General features: G+C 48.0%; 1 protein-coding gene across 4 annotated transcripts in view; it reads right to left on the reverse strand.

The window, feature by feature from the left end:
- Positions 1-22,564, reverse strand: part of LHFPL2 (LHFPL tetraspan subfamily member 2) — a 176,592-nt gene that overhangs the window by 20,564 nt on the left and 133,464 nt on the right. For 3 of the 4 annotated variants that reach the window (XM_059916623.1, XM_059916621.1, XM_059916622.1), the window contains one exon: positions 3,918-4,563. In XM_059916623.1, the coding sequence (XP_059772606.1) occupies positions 3,918-4,347 (430 nt within the window). In that variant the 5' untranslated portion in view covers positions 4,348-4,563. Of the gene's footprint in view, positions 1-3,917; positions 4,564-4,892; positions 4,962-22,564 lie in introns of those variants that run through there. The other variant, XM_059916624.1, reaches the window with a different exon arrangement.

Raw genomic sequence — 22,564 nt, forward strand, 5'->3', positions numbered from 1 at the left:
AAGGCAGGCTATTAAGGGGCCAGGAATGGCACTTTACAATGTAGTTAACATTTGGTTTTGACAGAACAAGGTCAGTTCTAAAGACCCTATTCCTTAGAATGCAGCAATTGTAGGGAACACAAAAGAATGTACTAAAACCTGCCAAGAAAGCATAAATACTTTAATAATCATCATATAGCTACTACCACTTACTATTTACTATGTGTGCTTAAAAGCCTTTCTCATATATTATCTAATTTAATCCTCAAAACCACCCTGAGGTATGTACTACTACTATACCCGTTTTCCAAGTAAGAAAACTGAGGCTTAGAGGTGAGGCAGACTGGTTAACATTTCACAGACACTTTAAGGTGAGGTCAGGGCTGATCCAGGGCCAGATGAGGTTTGAGCTCTAATTGCTGCTGAGGGCGCCTACTGAACAGCCGGAGCATTTGTACATGAGCATTTGAGAAGTGTCAGCTGGGTGCCCACCATTAGGTAAGGCCTTGAAGGCGAACCCTGCTATCTGAATTAGCTTAATAGTCAATACGTGTATTTTCATTTGTTTTTTTAAGTAACACAAATTTTGAGATTTCCACTGAGGCAGCAGATTCTTTTACACCCGACTTCTAAAATCAAAATACTAAGATTTTGATGGTTTTTGTTATACTATGGACAGTGACAGCTATGCAGCCTGTGGCCTTTCAGATCAGGCATAGTAAAGGCATACTAGATAGCCTGTAATTTGTCACCCAGTTACATTTTACAAAAATGTCATTTTTGCCAATGCGAGTTGTAAGAACAAACACAGTCTGAGTATCTTTCTGAAGGATCCTTTCGTTGCTTTGGCAACAGTCTCCTTTCTCACCATTTGTTTCAATGTCAAACGGATCCAGAGTTGAGAGAGGGCTTGTGGGGAGAGCAGAGACTGATGCTCACAGCTGCAGCAAGCCCTTGGCTGAGGCTGGGGCTGACCAGATGCTCTTAGAGACCAGCCAAGAGGACAGAAAGCAAGTCAGCTGCTTCAGACACCCAGGGGGCAACTCTCTAAGCCATAGATTCAAGGGCCACAGCTGCCACCGATGCTGGCTTGAACTGCCTGGTGGAGACCTCTACTATTGGAGAAAGAGCCCACTAAGCATCCCTCAAAGATGTGCCCCTCCTCCCCTCCCCAACATGAGGGAGCCAGCTGACCAGCGTTCAGTCAGTCCATCCTTCCCATGATTTCTTCTCAGAGGGGTGCTGTTGGGCTGGGAGGTGAAGAGAATCCACTTTCCTGTATTTCAGTTCTTAGCCTTAGATCAGTGGCCCCCTAGAGAGGCAGAATCTCACTGTACAGGAATCTCTGCCTCTGGCCAACTTTTAGCAATTTCAGACGTTTTGAGATGCCATATGTATGCATAGGGAACAAAAGTGAAAGGGGATGAGGAGAAAAATTTCTTTTAGAAAAATCAAGACTTTGGGGAGACAGATGACCAAGAGTCCAGCATCTTGGGTGTGCTACTGCTCCCTTCTCCCCAGCCCTTCTTCCTAGAGGCCTGAGGCAGAGAGAAAGAGAAAAGTCAAGAATAACTCACTGGAGTGTATGAATAATACCTAAAATATGTACTCATCTTTGTGCCAAAATGAACACTCTTGCCATTTATGTGAAACAGCAAACAAGAGCACCAAAAGACTTGTTGGACTAATCCACATTCTTAGAGACTAAATTCACTGGAGTAACACCTTATTAAAAACTGCATGTAAACAGTCTTTGAGACTGAAAGACATCTAATTTTCTGCAAATTGATTGCAAAAGACCGATTGTGGTGGTATGGCCCAAGATGTCCCACCCTACTGTAAATGGCCATTCCTTTGCTGGAAAGCACTAAGTTTCTCAAGATGAAAAGCATTCCTATGGATGACAAACCAGGAGTCTGATCTGCATACCAGCATATTGACAAAACTCATAATAAAGGCATTAAGTCATCGAAGATAAGCAAATAAAATATAGTCAGGGCAAACTGAGCAGAAATACGCCTCTCTGGTCAACCAGGACTCTTCAACAGGATTAATTATTTGTGTAAACTGGCTTCCCTTCATCTACATGTTTATTTTGACTTTTCAAAAGCTTTAGTAACACATTGGTAACACTCCTCAGCAAGCTGTAAGATACACATGCCCCCCGAGGCACTGTGTGCCTGGGGGGATAAAGTAGAGGTATTTCTCTGACAAGAAAAAGATGAACCAGTATGGAAACCTACCTTAATGAATATTTCTGGGAAATGAAAATCCAAGCTTAGGGGATGAACTGCAGATTTGAGAAGTGAATCAAAAGGGGGACAATGAGCTTCACAGAATCAAAAATCTAAGATAGGATCATATTTTCCAATCTCCCTATCTTTCAGAAGAGGAATGCCAAGATCCACAGGATTGGTGCATTTATCTCAAGTGAAACTGCAAGTTAGTAGCAAAGCTGAAAATGAGAATCCTGGCCTCCCAAATTCCGTGAGTGCCTATGAGTGCCTGGGTCTCTCATGGTACGGCTGATCCTGGCAGATAAAGAGATGAGGGGTCCTGAGATCTGTCACGAGTATATCCCCCATTGAAACAGAGCATGACTGTGAAGCAGGTCCTCTGTCATTTCTCTGGGCCCATTACCCTCTCCCCCACATACACACATGGGGCCCCCTAAGGTTTGAGAAACAGAAAACATCATCTTATCAGCTGTTTGGGAAAAAAACTGCTGTTTGACCTGTTTGTTTGGAAGCCAGCCCTGCTGAGCTCAAGAGTTTGCTATAAGGCAGGCAAGAGCTAATTCATTCGAGGTCTGCTTCTTTACAGGCCTGGATGCCAGGCTCAGTGCTTATCTTCATTGTCAGCAGCCCCGTGAACGCAGCTACAGGATGTGCCCTTCAATGAGGGTTGTAAGTGGATTGCTGTTTCTCCTGTTAGAGTTCAGATTAATAAATACCTTGGTTGTGGTTGTTTAAAAAGTGAATTTTCTTCCTGAGAATCAAAGCAAGAGTCTACTCCTCTGCTTCCTGAGGATGTCTTCAAACTCTGGTGTGTGTGTGTGTGTGTGTGTGTGTGTGTCAAACTCTGGTGTGTGTGTGTGTGTTTCTGCTGCTCAGAACAAGTCCCTTGAGCGTGGACAGACTGATACCCTCTTGGTTCCAGATCCACTTTTCAACTCCACATGGGACAGCCTATGAAAATGCGGGTGGCCATGGAAGTTTTCTTGGAGCTCACGGCCTCCCCTCTGGGATCCCTGTAAAGTGCTCATACTTTTCTTTCCACTGATTTCTAACAAGCTCATTAGTGAGAAACTCCCAGAAAGTGGAAGAGTTAGATTGTAATTTCTGATCTGAGCGCACAGAACATTCTGACAATTGTCTCCAGGAGACAGACAATTTAAAGCAGAACATTATTAAACACAGAGCAGCTGATACTAGTTCCCTTCCAGCCAGCTTGTTCGCCTGCGAAAGCTGAAATCATCCTGGGGCCGGGGATGGGGCCGAGAGTGGGTGGCAGCACCAGGCTCACTGCCTGTGAATGAACGCCCCCCCCCCCCCCCCCCCCCGCTCACGCTCATCCCAGCACACAGGGCCCGCTGCAGGGGGGCCTCACACACCGCAGTTCTTCCCTGGATGCACGACGCGGAAAGCATGCTGTTAATTTAATGGGAAAAGCAGAAAGTAGGAGTAGTTACTCAAACAAGACCCAGCAACTTAGAACCCGAGGAAATAAGCAAGGAAGAGGAGCAGGTGAGAGCAGAGAACAGACACTTCCTTCGCTTCAGGGGAGTGACACAGGGAAAGGGAGCGATGGGGGCAGCGCGCGCCTGCTGCCTGGAACCGGACAGAAGAGCGTCCTCCTCAAGTGTGGCAGCAAATGAACGAGCAGTGAGGGTGCACACACATGGCTCTCAGGCCCCCTCGCCCTCCGCGCACGCTTACCTGCAATTCCTTGCAGCAGCCCGCAGACGTTGAAAATACTTTTCTTCATGATGCTCTGCACACACATGGTGAAGACAGACACCAGGGCCACCATGCAGAGAATGAAGATGCCCACGGCTAAGAAAATAGCGGTGGCCTGCCAGAAGCCGCTGGCGATCTCTCCGAAGGTCTCAGCGTAGGGCCCGCACAGCGTCTCCCGCTGGAAGTGCTGCACGCCGGGGTTCCGGATGCAGCGGGCGTAGATGCCCAGCGTGGGGTGGTGGGGCTCCGGGGAGCCTCCGCCCTGCTCGCCGGGCTCGGCGCTGCCGCGGGGCTTGGCTTTTCCAATCAGCCAGTCTGCGCTCATGAAGGCAATGAGCTCGGCAAACGCCACCACAATACTCAGGAGGGTCCAGAGCATCGAGCGACAGGTGACAATGACATGACACATATTGATGTTCGAGGCGTCAGGAGTCGGGAGGCCACGGGGTGAACTGTACAGGCGAGCCCGGCGGGCGGTGGGGAAGGCGCGGGAAGGAGGCTCAGGCGCTCCGGGCCGGCAGTGGCCGCTGCTCGGGGGCTCCCTCGTCCCGGCGGCGTCGTGGGGCAGCGCTCTCCGGGGCTGTCATGCTGCCATGTCGCAGCTCCGCGCGGCCGCAAGCCTCACCTACGGGGGGAGAGGCGGGAGGAGAGCGGTTAGCGGCGCCGGCCCCGCCCCCGCCGCCTGCCCGCCCGGCCGCCCGCACTCCGGCCGGTGCTCAGACCCCGGTGCGCGCCCGCCCCACGCCCTGCTCAGCCCTGCCCGGCGGCGCCCCTCGTGCCCACAGAACCTTGCCCCGGCGAATCCTGCGCCCCCGCCGACACGCCGCCGTCCTCGGCGGCGTCGGCCGGTGTTTTTGTTTCAAGGTCTCCCTCACCGCGCTCTCAGAGACGTCTGTGGTTACCCTTATCTCTCGGCAGCACGACAGAGGGGCCCATGCCAGTCCCTGCACCCACCCGGGGGCACGCTGCGCATGGGGCTCCTGCCCCAGCTGCATGCTCTTGGGACGTGGCTCCTGCTCTATTATATCTGATTAGAAAAAGTCCAATAGCACAGGGATCCAGACAGATCAAAATATGACTGCCAGTGAACTGTATCAACGGACTGCCTGCGTTTTTTTTTAAAGTTTACAGGACTCTTTGCCTGCTGTTTTGGTATTAGATGAGCTAAGTTAGAAAAACTTGCGTCAAAACCTTTTGCTTAACAGTAGAGAGTAGTAACACCCAACTTTATTTCCTGGGAATCAAATTACTAGCAGAGACATAGGAGGGAGTCTCTGCTTCAGAGGTAAATGAGAATTTAAAAGGAAAACAATGCCATGACAAATAATAAAACTTTGCCACCCAAACTTATTTTTCATCCATTTCTCACAGGGTGATTTTTAGACAAAATGAACTACACAAGTTAAAATGCAAAGAAGAAAAATAAAGCTCCAAGAAGAACTGATGCCTTACTCACTTGGGGAAATTATTCAAAACAGAGGCATTAATGACCATTGACTAAGTATCATTACCACTGAGGGGACTTGTTGACAACAGAGACTTGCCTGTGAAGAATGCGTCCCTTGAACTGTCCCAATTCATCACATGTGCCTCTCTGCCTGAGCTTCGATTCACCCCAGGTCTGAAACTCAACATGCGCATTGTTTCTGATCTCACAAGGACTCATTCTGTTCCCAGGGACAAACGGCTTCATTACCAGAGGGCTCTCTCTAACGGCTTAAACCCCCTTCAGGGAGGCCTGAACCCTGAAATGGGCCGCAGGGCTCCTCACAGCCCCATTTACTGCCCGCCTCCCCCCGCCCCCAGCCCACCAAGGTCAGGAAGAATCGCACAGCTCACATCTGACATCTGGGCACATGGCTCTGTTCTGAATGATTAGATCTTATTAACTAAGGTCATCTCAATTCCCTAAGAACTACAAAGAGCCTCATGGCATGTGGGCAATGGTTGGGCGGGGAGTTATGGAAGAGGGAGGGAAGTGGGGAAAGAAGGGAGTGGGTGTCAAAGCTCCTCCACCATGCTGGCGAACATCCTAGTTAGAGGTGATTACTTACCTTATAAAAAACAGGGTATTTAACAATCCTCACATCACTGCACTTATACAAGATGCTATTTTGCAAAATTAGCGCAAAGCTAGGAACAGAGGAACTTAACTGTCATGGTTGTGTGTGTGTGTGTGTGTGTGTGTGTGTGTGGCACTGGGGAAGGGAGAGGTGGTGTGCTGCACGCAAGGGTTTTGGTGTTCATCAAGTCTGGGCTCCAAATCTAGCTCCACCACAGACTGGCCATATTGACATCTAACTTCTCAGAAACTTAGCTTTCAGGTTCCTCATGGACACATGAAGAAAGAAAGGGTACCCTGCCTCACAATACTGTTGTGAGAAATAAGCAACATCCTGTGAAAGCACCTCGCACAGTGCCTGGCATAGTAAGTGCTTAGTAAATATCAACTCCTTTGCCTCAGAAGCTTTTCCCCTAACATGGATGACACTGGTCAGACAGCTGTTTAACCAACGGAAGTGCTCCCTGGATAACAGAAATTTGGTCGTTAAAAGATTAAGCAGAGGCTATTTAGAGATGGATGAGGTCACTCATGTCTAAAGCTTCCCTGGTGGGCTTTGAGGGTGAGGTCCTGGTCTTACTTCCTGTTTCCCTACTGCCTAACACAGCTGACAAGCTCAGCTGGGGAAAATAAATTAGCATTAGGCCAGAAGTATAACCTACTCCCACTCACTCATTCTCACCTCCCCCAACCCCCAATATTACCAAATAGAAATGCCTTTTGAGTAAAAAGTTACCAATACAAAAGAGCTTTGGAGGAGACTGTGTATAATGAAAGTGATCATTCTAAATGAGAACAAGGAAACAAGCTAGGATGACTCCCGGGAGGACGCCCCACCCCATGCAAGCTGGGCCCACCCACCAGGCTTACAAACACTCTCAGTCTACAGGTGGAGAGTCTGCTTGTTAGGAGAGAATGAGGCTCTACAAGATCTTCCCATCTGATTAGAAAGCCAGTTTACTGATGGGCGCAGCTGCTCTCAATCCCTGCCCGTCTACTGTTGAATGGCAATTTTTCAATATGAATAGAAAACCTCTACATAGTTGTCCTCTTGCAGAACCTCAGACTCTGCTACAACCTCTCAGGTGACTTGGATCTTAATGAATATGCAAAGTGTATACTGTTCTGGTCAGCAAGCTCACCTCAGAGTCAGGGATGCAATTAGGTTGCAACTTCTAAAGAGAAAGGATGTGAAACTTCAGGAGAAAGGAAGATGGCACATTCAGGCTTAGCAAAATGGTTCATGCCAAATTTGAGGCAGGATTATTTAGGGACCCCTGTGCTTAAATTCAGAAAGTCGAGTCCCCTGTCCATCTGTACTAAAACAATTCCCCCCTCCACTATACCAGATTCTCACATCCACACCAGAGTGGCTGGAATGACGCCTTCATTTTTCTGTTTGCAACAGGGAGATAAGATGTTTTGGTCTTGTCAGCAAATATGCTAATTACTACTATTAGAGGAACAGCCACAATATGCAAGGCTGACTGACAAAAACTGGCTTTCCTCAGGATCCAAGAAAAGCCCTCGGGTCGGTGGGACAGGGGAAAATCTGGAAGTGCAGCAAGGGGCTTCTACAGTGCTCTGTACTCTGGTAAAATGCCCCAGTTTGGTCATATCAGGTGTGCAGGGAAAGTCACGTACTGAGATAACATCCACATCGTGGGAAAACAGATCCCTGTCACAGATTTTGTTAACCCAGGGATTCAGCACAGATCTCCTTAGCACCACACTGCTGTTCACTGTGATTCCCACTCCTCCAAAGATCCTGTAGTAAGACCAGACCCTTGTTGACATTCCATGTAAACATCTTCTCTCCGTGGACCACTAAATACATATCCCCTCCAGGACACCTGGCTTTACTACCACATCCCTGATGGATAATGTGGACAGCCCTCTGACTTTCAGAAAAAGATGCTATGATTGTCACAAAGGTCCACAGAGGAAAGCCTCTTAGCAAGGAATAAGAAAAAAACCCAAAACAAACGAGACTCCTGCAGAAACCTAGGGTAATATACCACAGTCAGAATACAGAGCCAGGAGGAGTGACAGATGGGTGGTCCATGGGAATCGTCATACATAGCTCTCCAAAGAGCCCTAATATTTAAAAGAAGGGGGAGGTGTGAGCAGAGCTGACACCTCTGAAAGGGGTCTGAAAGCGATCCTTTCCTTGGCAGCTTCGTGCTGTCAGTGCAAAGGGAAGACAGTGCACGTGAGGCAGAACCGCCCAGCATCAGTTGACTAGGAGATTACAGTACAGAAGCCTGGGAACAAAGGTCGCAGCTTCCAGAAAGGTGGGGCAGACCGAGCGCACTTCAATCACAGCTGCGTCAAATGCCCACACTCTCCACCATCACAGCAACAGCAACAGCAACAGCAAAGCCTGAGAAGGAGACCCTTGCAAACCACGTTTTGAAGACCACCACCACCTTACTCACCTTGGTTCTGTTTTTCAACTTCATTAAGAAAATTTGCAAACATAGATATAAGGTGAAGAGAACGGACAATGAACACCGCATACGGAACACCAGTTAACATGTTGCCGTATCCATTGTACAGATCCGTAGCATACACACTCACACTCACACTCATACGCAGACATCTTCTCTCTGAACCGTTTGAACACGAGTCACAGATGTCTTGACACTTCACCCCTAAATACTTTTGCATACACCTCCTAAAACTGAGGACATTCTCCCCCGTGACCACAGTACAATTAACACACCCAAGAAAACTGATAATAATTCCGTTATATCCAAAAGCTGGGTCCACACTCAAATTTCCCTACCCTGCCTCAATTTTTATAGCTGTTTTTTTAAAACCATGACTCAGTCAAGGCTCATGCATTGCATTTCGTTATGTCTTTAGTCTCTTTTAGTCAAAAATAATCCTTCCGTCCCTAACCTACCCCTGCACCGCCTGCATTTTTTCCTCTGACATTGCCTTTTTTGAAGATACCAGGCCAGTTGTCTTACAGGATACCCCACAATTTGTCTAGTTCCTCATGTTGCCATTTAAACTTGTTCTCTATCCTCTGCTGTAGAGAAACTGGAGGTTAAATCTAAAGGCTAGTTTAGATTCAGCTTAAACATTTTTGGTGAGAATCCTTTGTAGGTGATGCTGTGTAATTCCTACTGCATCACATTTGGGAGGAATATGATTGAGGCTACACCTCAGAATCAGTAACTTTACACATACATGCATATGCATATGTGTATGTGTGTGTGTATATAGAAAGACAGAGACAGAAACAGACAGAAGTCTGTCTGGTCCTCTCTGGCCCTAAAAAAATCCAAATGTTGGTGAGGCAGTGAGCACAAGTCTGCTCTGGGCAGGAAGCGGGGGGCGGGGGCGGGGGGGGGGGGGCACTTGGTGGTGGTCGTTCTGATGTCACAGTGAAGACGCCCTGTCTTGAGAGAGGCCATCCTGGAAGCTAAAGAAATCCTTCACCAAAGGGATTTTACTTTACATAGTCTTTGTGGTTCAGTAAGTACTAAAAAAATAGGAACTCCTGTGATTAATAATACATTTACTACACTGACCCACGTGGCCCAAACAAGCGATACGCTTCGGAGCAGACTGTACTTTGCTCCCACACCACGGGTAGTTTCTTGGCCAATATCCGTCCGTGTTCATTATTACCACCTCCCTCAGATGCACAAGTCCCACAAAGGCTCAACACCATGGCCTCCAGCCGGGCGTCTCCCGGAAGGATAAGAGGATTAGGAAAGGAGAATTTATGTGCTTTTGCCTTCCAGAAGTTGAAAAGACCCTCTAGAGTGCTACTTCTAAGAGTGTGGTCCCTGGACGCCCCCAGCTCCTAGAGGGGGATGTGGGCCACCTGTTTCAAAAAGCCTAAGTTCCTGGTTCCCACACACTGAACCAAACTTTCTGGAGGTGCTGCCAGAAACTGCGTTTTTAACAAGGCCCCAGGAGCTTCTTTACACACTGGACTCTGAGAGTCCGTCAGCTGGGAGGAGGTCTCACACGGGTGCGGTCCGCTTGCACAGAGCCGTTCCCTGGTGCTGGGGCAGGCGGGGGGCGTGGGCGGCGGGCGCTGAGGCCGAAGAGAAGGCCGAGGAGGCGGGTGGCCCAGCGCATCAGGACACAGCCGGACCAGCTGTCCCCGGCAAGGCTCGCAGAGCCACACAAGTCACAGGGGCGGGCGACGGTGCAGGGAAACCAGCCGCCCCCTCACGCCTCCGCTCACGTGTTATCCGGGAATCCTCGGATGGCGTGCGGGGCCCCCCCCGCCCCCGTCCATCGCGACCTCCTCTTCGGAGCACAAGCGGTGTTAGAACTGAAGAGACAGCGCTGGCGTGAGCAGATCAGCACCTTCCACGATCTTTGTAAAAAAATTAGCTACCAAAGGAAGTTCTGCAAACTCTCATTTGTCCTGGTCACTCCCTGAAATACACTATGGAAATGCAGACACCTTGACTCTGTTTAAGAGGAGGGTCCAAGTACACTAATAATTACACTGTTCTTCAGGCTACAGCCCCAACATGCTCAACACCTCCTGCTCATTGCCAATATCCTTTCCTCAGGGATAAACCCCTCCGCTCCATCCCACCTGACTCCACGGGCAAACCCTCAAGCTGTGCTGCTCAACGGGGGGCGACTGCACCCCTCCCCCCTTGCAGGGGACACCTGGCAATGTCTGGAGACATTTTCGGTTGGCACAATGTGGAGTGGGGAGGGGTGCTACTCGTATGTAGCGAGCAGAGGCCAAGGGTGCTGCTAACACCGGCCCTCCCGCAGCAGAGCAAGTCGGGCCATGGAGGGTGACAGCCCCGCTCTGGGGCCTTCCTGCAGTCTTCACATTTGTAGGTGCAACTTAAAACAGAGCTCGAAAGTCCCCACACTTTAGAAAGGCCTGCTCTAGTGAGCAAGTCATGTTCTATCACCTGGATGGACATGCACAGTATTCACTAAATTAAGTACACTTGCAGTCGTTTTTCTGCAAAATTCTTTTAAGGTCCAAGCTAATCTGTATGTCCAAGATGTCAGGCTGACAGGACGTGGAATCCAACTTGCCAGAGTTGACAGAACCTCGACTCTGCCTCTCTCGGGGTCCTGGCAGTTTTTCTGGACCACAAACGAAAATCAGCTTTTGTTTTCAGTAATCTCTACTCTACGAATGGCAAAATGGGGCTTCTTGAAACTGCAAGTTTGGCCACATGGCCTTTATTTCTCTCGAATTCTCCTTCTCCAGAGTTGGGCTAGCCACTCAGTACGTGCTCGGGTGGCCTTGGCCACTGCAAATGTCAGGGAATCTCAAGGAACTTACCAAGTAGACCTAAGTAATTTCAGGCATTCCAGTTATCACCTGACCCCAGCTTGGCTCCCCTCTGCAAGATGCTTCTCTCTCCCACTGAACCCAGAGGTGGTTTCAGCTGCCTGGTGGCCCCTCCAGAGAAGTGACGGTTCCACTCTCCAGAACACCTCAGCAAGCCTCTTTTTTCTGGGTCTGATCACTCGCTGAGGAGCCGCTCATTGTCAAGTTTGTTTTTTAATTCACCAGTCCTGGCCGGTCACATGTGTCTTCCTCGATGCCCACTCCAACTCCTCTGTATCCAATCAATTTGCTTTCTGAGCACACATTTCTAGAGGGGTCATTTTTACACTCTGTCCTGAGGCAACAGCAACCAGGGACAACAGGTCCACCTGTCCGGTCCTATTTTCTAAACGATCCATTCTTTAAGATTTCTCAAGCCCACTTACACATTATTGATTTATCGATTTATTTATTTGGCTGTGTCGGGTCTTATTTGCGTCATGTGGGATCTTCATTGTGACATGCGGGATCCTTCGCTGCAGCACGCGGGCTTCTCTAGTCGCGGCCTGTGGGCTTCTCTCTAGTTGTGGTGCGTGGGCTCCAGAGCGCGCGGGCTCAGTAGTTGCGGGGCGCGGACGTAGTTGCCCTGCGGCAAGTGGGATCTTAGTTCCCCAACCAGGGATCGAACCCTCGTCCCTTGCATTGGAAGGCTGATTCTTAACCACTGGACCACCAGGGAAGTCCCCCACTTACACATTTTATAACTCCTTTTCTTTCTACAAATGTCAGCATCTAAAAGTCTGCAGGAGGCAAGTCTTCCTTTACGTGTCTTTCTGTTTCTGTCCAACAGGAGAGACTGAAGAACCAGCTTCCATGGTGGGCACCAAGGTCCTGCTAGCCAGGGCCCGCATGCCTATGCCCTGTACGCACTGTGTGGGGTCAAAGGTTTCACGTTTGCTGAAGCGGAATTACAACTTGAGCTTCAAGAGATGCCTTTTAATGTTACTGTTTTACATAATTTTAAACAGAAGGTATTTTTCATATTCATAATGAATTCTGGCAAAATATAAGCCATGACGTGAGCCTCACTAGTATTTTCAGGATCAATAAGAAAGCAGAGAGTTTTAATGGACAAAAGTAACACAGGGTGGAAAACAAAAAACTTGTTAAGACCTTACACGTAAAAATCAAGATACTTCCTGCTTCATGAACTCCCTGGTGCCACGGAGGGGGACTGCAAATGCCCTCTGTTTAAGTGACCCAACTCTGAGGATAAATAACCCTTAGGGGATGGGCTTCTGGCTCATCTAAGTGGGCAGCTGGGCAGCTCGCCCCAGCACTGGGGAGCGCGGATGTTCATTCTGACAGCAACTGCAGGCCTTCTTGTCCCTTCTGCACAGAGGCAGAAAGAACTGCTGCTTGTGCACAAGATACAAGGCCGTCAGCCAGGTTCCCCTCCAGCAGCTGAGGAAGGCCCAACCACGATCAGTGGAGAGGATTATGCCACCTGTCACTTCTGAGCCTCTCACACAAGCCCATAAAACACCAAGTAAACTCAAGAATCAACTAGAACAAGAGTCCCTTCCTGACTGGAAGCTTCTGGGAAAGCTCTTGTGAAGGACTGTATTATACTTTCAAATATTCTGTCTCTTCTTCGAGGAAGATGGTATTTTTCCACCCCATCGACATCAGACCTGACCACGGGACTTGTTCGGCCGATCCAACATGGGCAGAAGTGACACATGCCACTTCTGGGCGGAAGAGCTTAGGAGCTGGTGCTTGGCTGTCCAGCTCTCGTCCCACTCCCACGAAATCAGAAAAATCCCAGACAGAGACCTCTCCATCCGCCTGGGTCCCTGACAACACGAAGCAGAGGCACAGCCGGCCCTTGACGGACATGCAGTGTGGGTGAAAAAACCAAACCTCTGTTGCTGCCGATGCTGAGATTTTAGGGTCACGGAACAACCCAACCTCCTCTGAGGGCTGAGCTCCTGGCAGAGCCAGTGCCTGTGCATCCTGCCTTTGGTGTCGGGATCCATCCAACTCCACCATCCCCTACGACAGACACGGCGAAGAACCGTTTGAAATTTAACAACAATAAAATTCATCTAGTGAGACACATGAAAGCTTGGCAACTATCTCAGAAACATTCACTGTACAACTCACTGAGGTAAACTGCTTCGATAAAAAGTTCACTTTCTTAATATACTTATTTTAGGGTTAATGAATGGAAGTACTAAGAAAGAAGAAAAAGTCCCAATTGAGTAAATGAGGACATCAGCAGTGGCTCTGAGAGCGACAGCTGGAAGAATCGCTTCCCACATCAGGCGCTTCTCCGAGCCTCTTTCCAAAGAGTCCTGACTCACACGGAGCTGCCTCGGCTTTCCTTCTATTTCTTCCATCCTGGGATGGCTCCAGCTACCTTGTGCAGCCGCCAGCTAGGATGGCAACTAGGAAGTGTGCTTCTAACGAACACGAGAAGGGAGCTCTCAGCTCTGCCTGGAGGGAGGCTCAGCCAGACCAGCAGCGCAGGAGACACGTCCAGGGCCAGCTGGTACCAGGTGTCAGACCAGGACGCAGGTGCGGGGCTGCCCAGGGGCCTGTCTCCAATGGGCATCAGGCCAGGTCTTTCCAAGGAATGGAGCCCACGGGGCTGGAGTGAGGGTATCCACAAACCAAGGGGGCAAGAGACCACGGAGGAGGGCAGTGGGGATGACCGAAGCCCTGGGCCTCTGGCTGCAAACAAGAAGTAACGACAGCCCAGGATGCAGGACAGTAAACGCGGAGAGAGTGAAAAGCTGAGCCCGTGGGGCATGAGGTGGAAGAAGCAGGTCACAGGCAGACAAACGGCCGTGACCACACTTTTAACTGGTTTCAGGTCGTCTCCACCACGAGAATCCAAATATTCCCTCCAGGAATACAGTCATTTCAGAGATGAAGGAGAAGAACATAGCATTAGGGTGAAAACTGGTGGCTTCCGTGAGGAAGACGTTCATCAGCTCATGAGAACACCTGTCACTTTAAAAATACAGTTGTTTTAAGTTAGGTATCGCCTCCTTTTTTTTTTTTTTTTTAATAAATTTATTTATTTTATTTTATTTATATTTATTTTTGGCTGCTTTTGGTCTTCGTTGCTGAGCGTGGGCTTTCTCTAGTTGCGGCGAGCAGGGACTACTTTGTTGCAGTGCGCATGCGCCTCATTGCAGTGGCTTCTCTTGTTGCAGAGCATGGGCTCTAGGCACACAGGCTTCAGTAGTTGTGGCACGTGGGCTCAGTAGTTGTGGCTCCCAGGCTCTAGAGCACAGGCTCAGTAGTTGTGGCGCACAGGCTTAGTTGTCCCTCGGCATGTGGGATCTTCCCAGACCAGGGATCGAACCTGTGTCCCCTGACTTGGCAGGCAGATTCTTAACCACTGTGCCACCAGGAAAGTCCCGTATCGCCTCCTTTTGAACCAAGTCTGTATATATAGACACAGACACACACACACACACACACACACGTGGTATCATCTTATAAACTCAAAAATTAGTAGTAGACAAAAATGTTAATCTAGAAATAGTCACAGGTAGTTAAAGAATGGCAAAAACGGTTTTCTTTCCTTGTATCTCCACTGGCCCTGAAAAACTGACCCAATTAGTGCTACTGACAGAAGAAACGGGAGTGGTTAATGTTCCAGCTGGGCCTTAGTGCCAAGGTTCCAAGCAGCCGTTAAGGCGGTGACGGGCGTGAGCGCAGCGGCATCCCAGCGTGGCCCAGGGGACAGGCCAGCTGCATGACTCACAGACAGGGGTGCCAGCCCAAAGCCCAAGCCAGGAACTTCCTGGAGGGCACAGGGCAGGAGCAGCTCGCAACAGCAGCAACCTTCACCCAGAATCCCATCAAAACAAACACCACAAGGCCTGCACTGCCATCGGATTTACCTGCAAAGCTCTCAGCAGAGTGACGCATTTCTAATTACCCACTAAAGGATGTTACCAGTGAAATGGGCCTAATGATGTAAGATAACCCGCATCCTTAAAAACCAAGACCTAATTCGGGATTTACCCAGGGACCAAGACAATGCTAGCCATTGCTCACTTTAAAAAAAAAAAAACACAACACCTTCTATATTCTCACTGAGGTCACTTCTGTTTCTAACCAACATTGCTAAGCAGTAGTGGTATTTTAGAAAGTTTTTGAATGATTTAAAGTAAAGGGCCAAAGTTTATTGTAGGCTGGTTCATATTTCTAAAAGCATCACTGAAATGTTCAAACTCACGGTTTTTATTATTTCACTCACACCGACGCTGGTTTTTCACAACTTGCAGCCTTAACGTCTGAACTGCCCTATCTTGTGTCCACAGTATACACTTCCTGAAAGCCAGTGAGCTCAGAGGAGGATCTGGAAACAGCCTAAGACTTTATGTATTGAACACACAAGCAATAAAGAACAAAATGCGCACGTGGATATTCACAAACATGGCTCTTCATTCATGCATCAAAAATTTCCCCTCTTTAGTGCCTTACTTCTCTCAAGTATTTAAGACCCATGAAATACTGTGTTTTGAGGAATGCACACAGACATACAGACACACATTCACACACATTTGTAATGCTAGATGTTTTTAACATCTAAAAAGTCAGCAGGACCAATCTGTATGCTGCATCCATGCCCAGTTCATTAAACACTATCCATCTCAGTGATTTCACAGCCAGATAGCAAGCCACCCAGCATTTTTCAACTTTCCCTAATGAGAATGCCAAATTCAAAACCATAGACAGGTTTAAACTTCCTTCATTTATTAACTAGAGGAATTCCCCAGACATTTAGGATTCAAACTGTGTTTTGAAAACGGAAGAGCTTAAGTGTAGTTCCCAAAGGGATGCACACTCTTTGAGGAAAAGCAAGTTCAACACGGAGCTGCCAGCAGCTTTGGGACCACCCTTAAAGGCAGGCGAGGCCTCGGCCTGCATTACTGAACTGGCCTCAGGACTCAGGAATGTGCCAGGTGGGAGGAGGAGGCCCAGTGAGCTTTTCTCACTGCAGCTCAGATGAAGTCACTGCAGACTCAAAGTTCAAGCCGGTCACAGAAAACCCCACTGTGGAAGTTTGAACTCTTGTCCTTGTTCATAGGATCCAAGACTCTTTCTGGGAACAGGGACTTATTGTTACAGCTTCTAACAATAGCGCGGCCTCGTAAACAGAGATGAACTCAGAAGAAGAGAGTACAGATCAGAAGACCAGGCCACTTGAAAACAAAAGCAAAAGTGCTGGAAAGGCTGGGAATACAAACGGCTTTAGGTTCACTTTCCTGAGACATCGCAACCACTTGTTCCCCACCTTCTCACCTGTAAGGGCTGCTAAGCCAGGTGGGCAAAGAGGGACCTGTCCCAGTTTACACACATGTCCAGTGCCCTGGACACCAGGTGCCGCCGTGGGCACCTCCCTTTGAACCCGCGTGGCTCAGAAACAGAAAGGTGCTTGGCAAGGGAGCCCCAGGCAATCAGGGGAGGGGAAAAATAAGACTGTGTTTTGGTTAGGTAAGAAAGAGCAGCACCCTGGGGTGCTGACACATATTCCTCTGAGGTGTTCCGAGCAAACAGACTTCATTACAGCAAACATTTCCCACGGCTCTGATGACCAAGGGCCTTGGGAGAAGACACCCACATGTGGCAGAGAAAGGCCCTTTCTCCACATCCCACATGCCAACCCCCATGAGCAGGGTGGCTGATCATTCTGGGTCCCGGCAGAAAACGTGGGCAGGACAATGTTTGGGGGAAGCTCTCTCAGGCTCACGCACAGGATGAAGGTGTGCTCAACAGTCACCCTCTCAAGGTTGCTACCAAACCCACTGCCCCACTCTTCCAGCCAATGAGCTCATCCAGAAAGGCAGCCTCGGGTAGTGATTCAGTCCGGAGCCAGACTGTCTGGATTTGAATCCTGGTTCTACCACTTCCTAGGCGGTCACCTTGGGCCCAAATGTGGCTCTGTACCTCAGTTCCCGTGTCTGTAATATGGGGATACGAATAGAACCTACCACACAGGCGTGCTGTGAAGATCAACTAAGTTAAAGTAAGTAACAAGCTTAGAACAGTGCTTGGTGGATGGTAAGTACTCCAGGCAGGTAGAGTACACTTTCTGGAGCAGGATCCAGCCTCCCCATCCCCAAATCCCACATCAACAAGGCCACTTCTGAAGTCACACCACGGCATTCCTTTCCCCATTTACATCTCCCTTTTCTAGGGCCCACCTGGCATATGAGTAATTAGCCTCACCATCAAATATCAATTTTCTCCAGGTAAAAAGAGTTCTACAGCACAAAGGATACAAATGGATACAAATGGATACAAAAAGGATAAAAAAGACCTATTTCAACGCTATCACCCTGGTTGTACCTTTAGCTCTGTGTCTTTGAACAATGACGTGGAGGTGTTCAAAGTATCTACTCCAAAGGGTGTTACAAGGATTAAAAATCCGTGCATGTAAAGCAAGGTATAATCTGAAGTACTCAACAGGTAGTAGGAATCATCACTATTATCATAATTGGTCAACACTTATTTTTATGCTCTTGGTGGGCTGTCTCCACACAGCCACAAAAAATCACCTTCTACTATCCATATCCTTCTGTAGACTGAAGCTCGTCAAATGGCAAAGTCATAGGTGGGAACAAAGACACTAGACAGGAAGCAGGGGAACACGGGCTCTGGTCTAGGCTGTTGGCTAATGGTGTGTGACCACATGCGACATCCTTAGCTGCTCTGGCTTCAGGGTCTCGGATAGAAAGTGGTAGGGTGTTGGAGCTGCAGATCGCCACTGTCACTTCTAGCTCCCAAACTCAGTCATTTCAAGAACACGACCACCCTTATCATCTTCTCCCAGACCAGGGGCTCCCCCTGGAGCAGGTGGCTTTCTAAGTCCTATGGCTCCGGTTGCAGGGGAGAAAGACACACTTACGAGAAGTGCCAAGTGCAGAGGCAGAAGAGAAGGTCCATGTGAGCACAGGGTGCTGTCCAAGGGTCACGGTCAGAGGGCGTGGGCTAGACTGGCTCCCTCTTATCATCCCCTTTCTCCTCTGGGGAGGGCGAACCCACCTGTAACCTTTCATTTCCAGGTGCAGAGTGTCTCTCGCATTCTTGGAAACACAGCAGAGCGGTCCCCACTCTGGTCTTCAGGCTAACGACTGAAAACGAGGTCCTCTCTATCCTTGGCTTCACATACGGAGCCAGCAGTTAAAGAACCCTTACTTGGTTCTGAAAAATCCATGGTTATAAAGAGGGTCCTTCCTTTCTTAGATACCTTAGCTTCTGTTCTAGACAAGTACAATGCTTGCTTATAAGGAATTTCATAGCCATACGCCAAAGGACATGATAGAATAGAAAGTTTTGATCACTGTTTAAAGTATTTATATTTTGGCTTCCTGTTTATTGCAAGAAGGGTGCCAACTGATTAAAAAAGGCATCTGAGTACAAGTTCTCCAGCTGGAGATGCCAACAACATGAGAGACTCCTTTTTAAGTGCTTTGGTTGCAGGCAGGAATCAAGTCATATCCCTTTTATTTCAAAACATAAACTTGTATGAAACTGTCCAATAAAATTAATGTTTGCTGCTATTTACTCTCTGTTCCTTGGTGAATTATTAAAGTCAAGCAGTGCAATTCTCTCATTAGTTATAAATGGCCCCAGAAGGCTGATTTGCATCCATCGAGGGGCACTTATTTCTGATAAGTATTCTTATTAATGATATAATAAAATGTCTTGTTTTGTTACGATCATTTGAAATGATTCAAATGATGTTTAAAAATCCAACACTCCAACCCAGCAGCCTGGTGAGGAAGCTGCTGAGCTGACATAAATTTAAAGCGATTTTCAGTTTTACTTGGTACTATCAGTGAGATCATGGATAGAATTTTAAAAACAGTTTTGTTTTTTTTTTTTAACTTTGGTCTCAGGGGTGTCAAAGGCAGTATTTTACCAAGGTTCAGTAAAACTGATCTGATTACAATGATAAGCACAGATAGCAAAGGCCTGGGTGGGAGAGGTTCTGGTAAGACAGATTATTTGGCGGTCAACCACACAGATCCTAAATTGCAGACATGGGCTGTAAGACGAAAGCTACGTCAACAAGAACACCACTCACAAACACGCCCAGTTTCACTTCTCCTAACTTCCTGATCTTTGTTCCAAACTGCCTTTTAGCGGAGGTGGCCATTCTCAAAAGCCAGGGCTGAACTGTATTCAGCCTCTGTGATACGAGCAAGAAGAAAAGTGCAGCCCTCCTAAGGTCACTCTGTGTAGGTGACTAACGAGCTGATGACTGAGGTGTGCACACACAGACACACCTCCCACCCCCGCCAAGAAGCCAAGGGCCCAGAGGCTTCAAAGATCAGAAGCAATGGACTGCTGTGGTACTGAGTGAAACTGCACCAATTCTGCAAAAATAGCTCTTATTTTTCCCAGGACCCAGAATATTTGATTTCTGGATTTTTCCTCTGTCCTTATCTCGTTAAGTCCCACCCTTCTTTGAAAATAATGCTCATAAAACATCTGCTGAAACTAAAGCACTTATAAAGGAGTCGCATATTATGGACTTCCCAAACTGGAGAATTTCTATTAATGTGTTGTTGACCTTTGTTTATCACGGTGATTAGCAACTGCTAACTTTTATTGAATTAGGCACTGAAGCTCTAAAGAAGTAAGACAAGGCAGGTACCCTTGTCCAAGATCTGGCAGTCCAAGGTGTGTAGGGGACACAGTGGGTAATGGGGGGGGGGGGAGAGGGAGGGGGAGGACACAAAGATACTCCTACTGGCCTCATTGGAATAAGAGAACAGAGACTTAAGACAGACCAAGGCCGAGCGGAGCGTGACTAGCCACTGAGAAGTGTGCTGCGGTGGGTAGGGCAGTACTAGATCAGGGAGAAGCCTGAGGAAAACACAGTAAGGTTTTATTAGGAGTATAATAATTGGGAAGTAAATCTATCGTTAGTTCAAACGGGAGAGTCGCAGCTGGGGTGGGGAAAGGCTGGAATTTTTCTGTTTCTGTTGGATAACCCTGGATGGTGGCATAAAAACACTTCTTAAAAGAAAGCTAAAGGGCTGGATCATGCTGACATTGCTTATGCTCTGAGCAAAACAGAAGTGGCTGATAACCCTCACGTTTTTTTGGTGTGTGTAAGTAGAAATGATGGCTGAAAGGGTGAATGACAGTTAATCCAGGCATATCTGCTAGCTATTTAGTATGATGAATTTTAAACAGAAGAATGAAAATTAACCTTATTTTCTGACAGTCCCTTTACCCAAATTCACTTTTATTTTTATTTTTTTTAATTTATGGCTGAGTTGGGTCTTCGATGCTGCGCGCGGGCTTTCTCTAGTTGCAGCGAGCGGGGGCTACTCTTCGTTGCGGTGAGAGGGCTTCTCATTGCCGTGGCTTTTCTAGTTGCAGAGCACAGGCTCTAGAGCGCAGGCTCAGTAGTTGTGGTGCGCGGGCTTAGTTGCTCGGCTGCATGTAGGATCTTCCCGGACCAGGGATCGAACCCATGTCCCCCTGCATTGGCAGGCGGATTCTTAACCACTGCGCCACCAGGGAAGTCCCCAAATTCACTTTTTAACTTACAGGATTATTTGTGAACTTTTTATAATGATTTCAAGGAACTAGGATGACCTTTAAGTGAGTCTGGCTTTCTGATCCAAATTCGATCAAGAAAGAAACTCCCAGGACACACGGAGTTCGACAGCTTTAAAAGATAAACACGCTCCTGACGTGAAGCCCAGACGGTTTTAGGAGGCTGGTGTGCTTTGCCCTCTTCCGCCTCTGTTTCAGAGCGTGATATCTTCTGGTCCTTAAAAAACGCTGCTAGTGAAACTCTTTATCATTCATAGAAATAGTTTGCACTGGATAGAGTAAATATGCATTAATTCGGCTCAGGAAAAAAATAAATGACCACGCTAGGGGAAGAGTCTGTAAGTATTAAGTGTGATCCCCAAAAGGAATTTGCAACCGTTTTTTCAAGCTGTCCCTTCCCACTAAATTCTCTCTCAGTTCCTGACCACGTGGGACCTTTTCAGGAGAGGAAGGGAAGGGGGCTCCGATGGATGTGGTTAAGAAAACTAAAAGTTTTTCATTTTATGTAAGACATTCAATGGCTACGGGTACCCTAATTTCCTCATCAGAAACAAAGCAAAGTTGAAGCAGGCTGGCTGGTAGTATTCATTCCTCAGAAACCATATGATCTCATTTCTGAGAGTGAAAGATCACATTCAGATACAGTGACTTCTGAAGTCTGTTCACGTGCCTGGTTTGGAACCAGTGCTGTGACACCAGAATGATGACTCCCCATCCTCAAAGGGGTCACAGGCCAGCGGGGCGACAGCGAAGTCAGCGGGTGGGCCCAGCACAGAGCAGTTGGTGCTACCGAAGCAGTCAAGAGGGGCGCCCTGTTCTGCCTGGAGGCAGAGAAGGCCATGGGGACAAGTGCTGAGCACATGGCCTGTCAGGGTCAAGGTCATCCCTCGAAGCTGGCGGGGGCGGGGGGAGGGGGGGAGCAGAAACGTGGCGGGAGGAGAGAGCAGGAGCCATCCTGGGAGGGACTGGATAGGTCATGTTTGGGATTTCTGAACTCTGTTTTATACATTATGATGAGGGGCCCCTATAGTATTTTCAGCATAAAAGTGACAAAATCCGACTTGCGTTTTAGAAAACTCATCTCTAGGATACCTGTGATGGAAGAAGTGTTCACATACTGAGGTATGGGGAAGTCATTCTGGCTTATACATCATTTAACTCGAATTTTATGCTAACTAAAACAGCCTGCTGGTGGTCTATCAAACATACACTGTACATCTACTTGAATTATTAAAGAAAAGGGCACATTGACCAGAAGTAAAGAATGTCCATGTTAAAAATAAAGATTAAATGCCTCTCCTCCTGGGATGCCAATGCTGGTATTCCTTCCATGATAAGACTCCCTTCCCAGATGCCAAGGCCATATTGACTCGCTGTTTTGTTTTTGCTTTTCTTTTAAAACCTTGAAGGAATGTACCTCTGACTTGTTTGATGCTCTCTGTTCTGACAAGATAAAAAAAAAACTGTGCTGAAAACCATGCTTCTCCAGAGCAGTTCCTCGGGGTTACCCGAGAGACTGTGGGGCTATCCTCCTCAGTACAGCTCAAATAAAACTCTTTCCCATTCCTGTTACAGACTGTTTGTCGATCATTTCTGTGGACACTTTCGAGGGTTAAGCAAGTCACGGAAGGAATAAACCTGTCCCGAGTGAGTGTCTGCGTGTGCCCCTTGCACACGTGCACG

Source organism: Balaenoptera ricei, chromosome 3, assembly GCF_028023285.1.
Source record: "Balaenoptera ricei isolate mBalRic1 chromosome 3, mBalRic1.hap2, whole genome shotgun sequence".
Taxonomy (NCBI): Eukaryota; Metazoa; Chordata; class Mammalia; order Artiodactyla; family Balaenopteridae; genus Balaenoptera; species Balaenoptera ricei.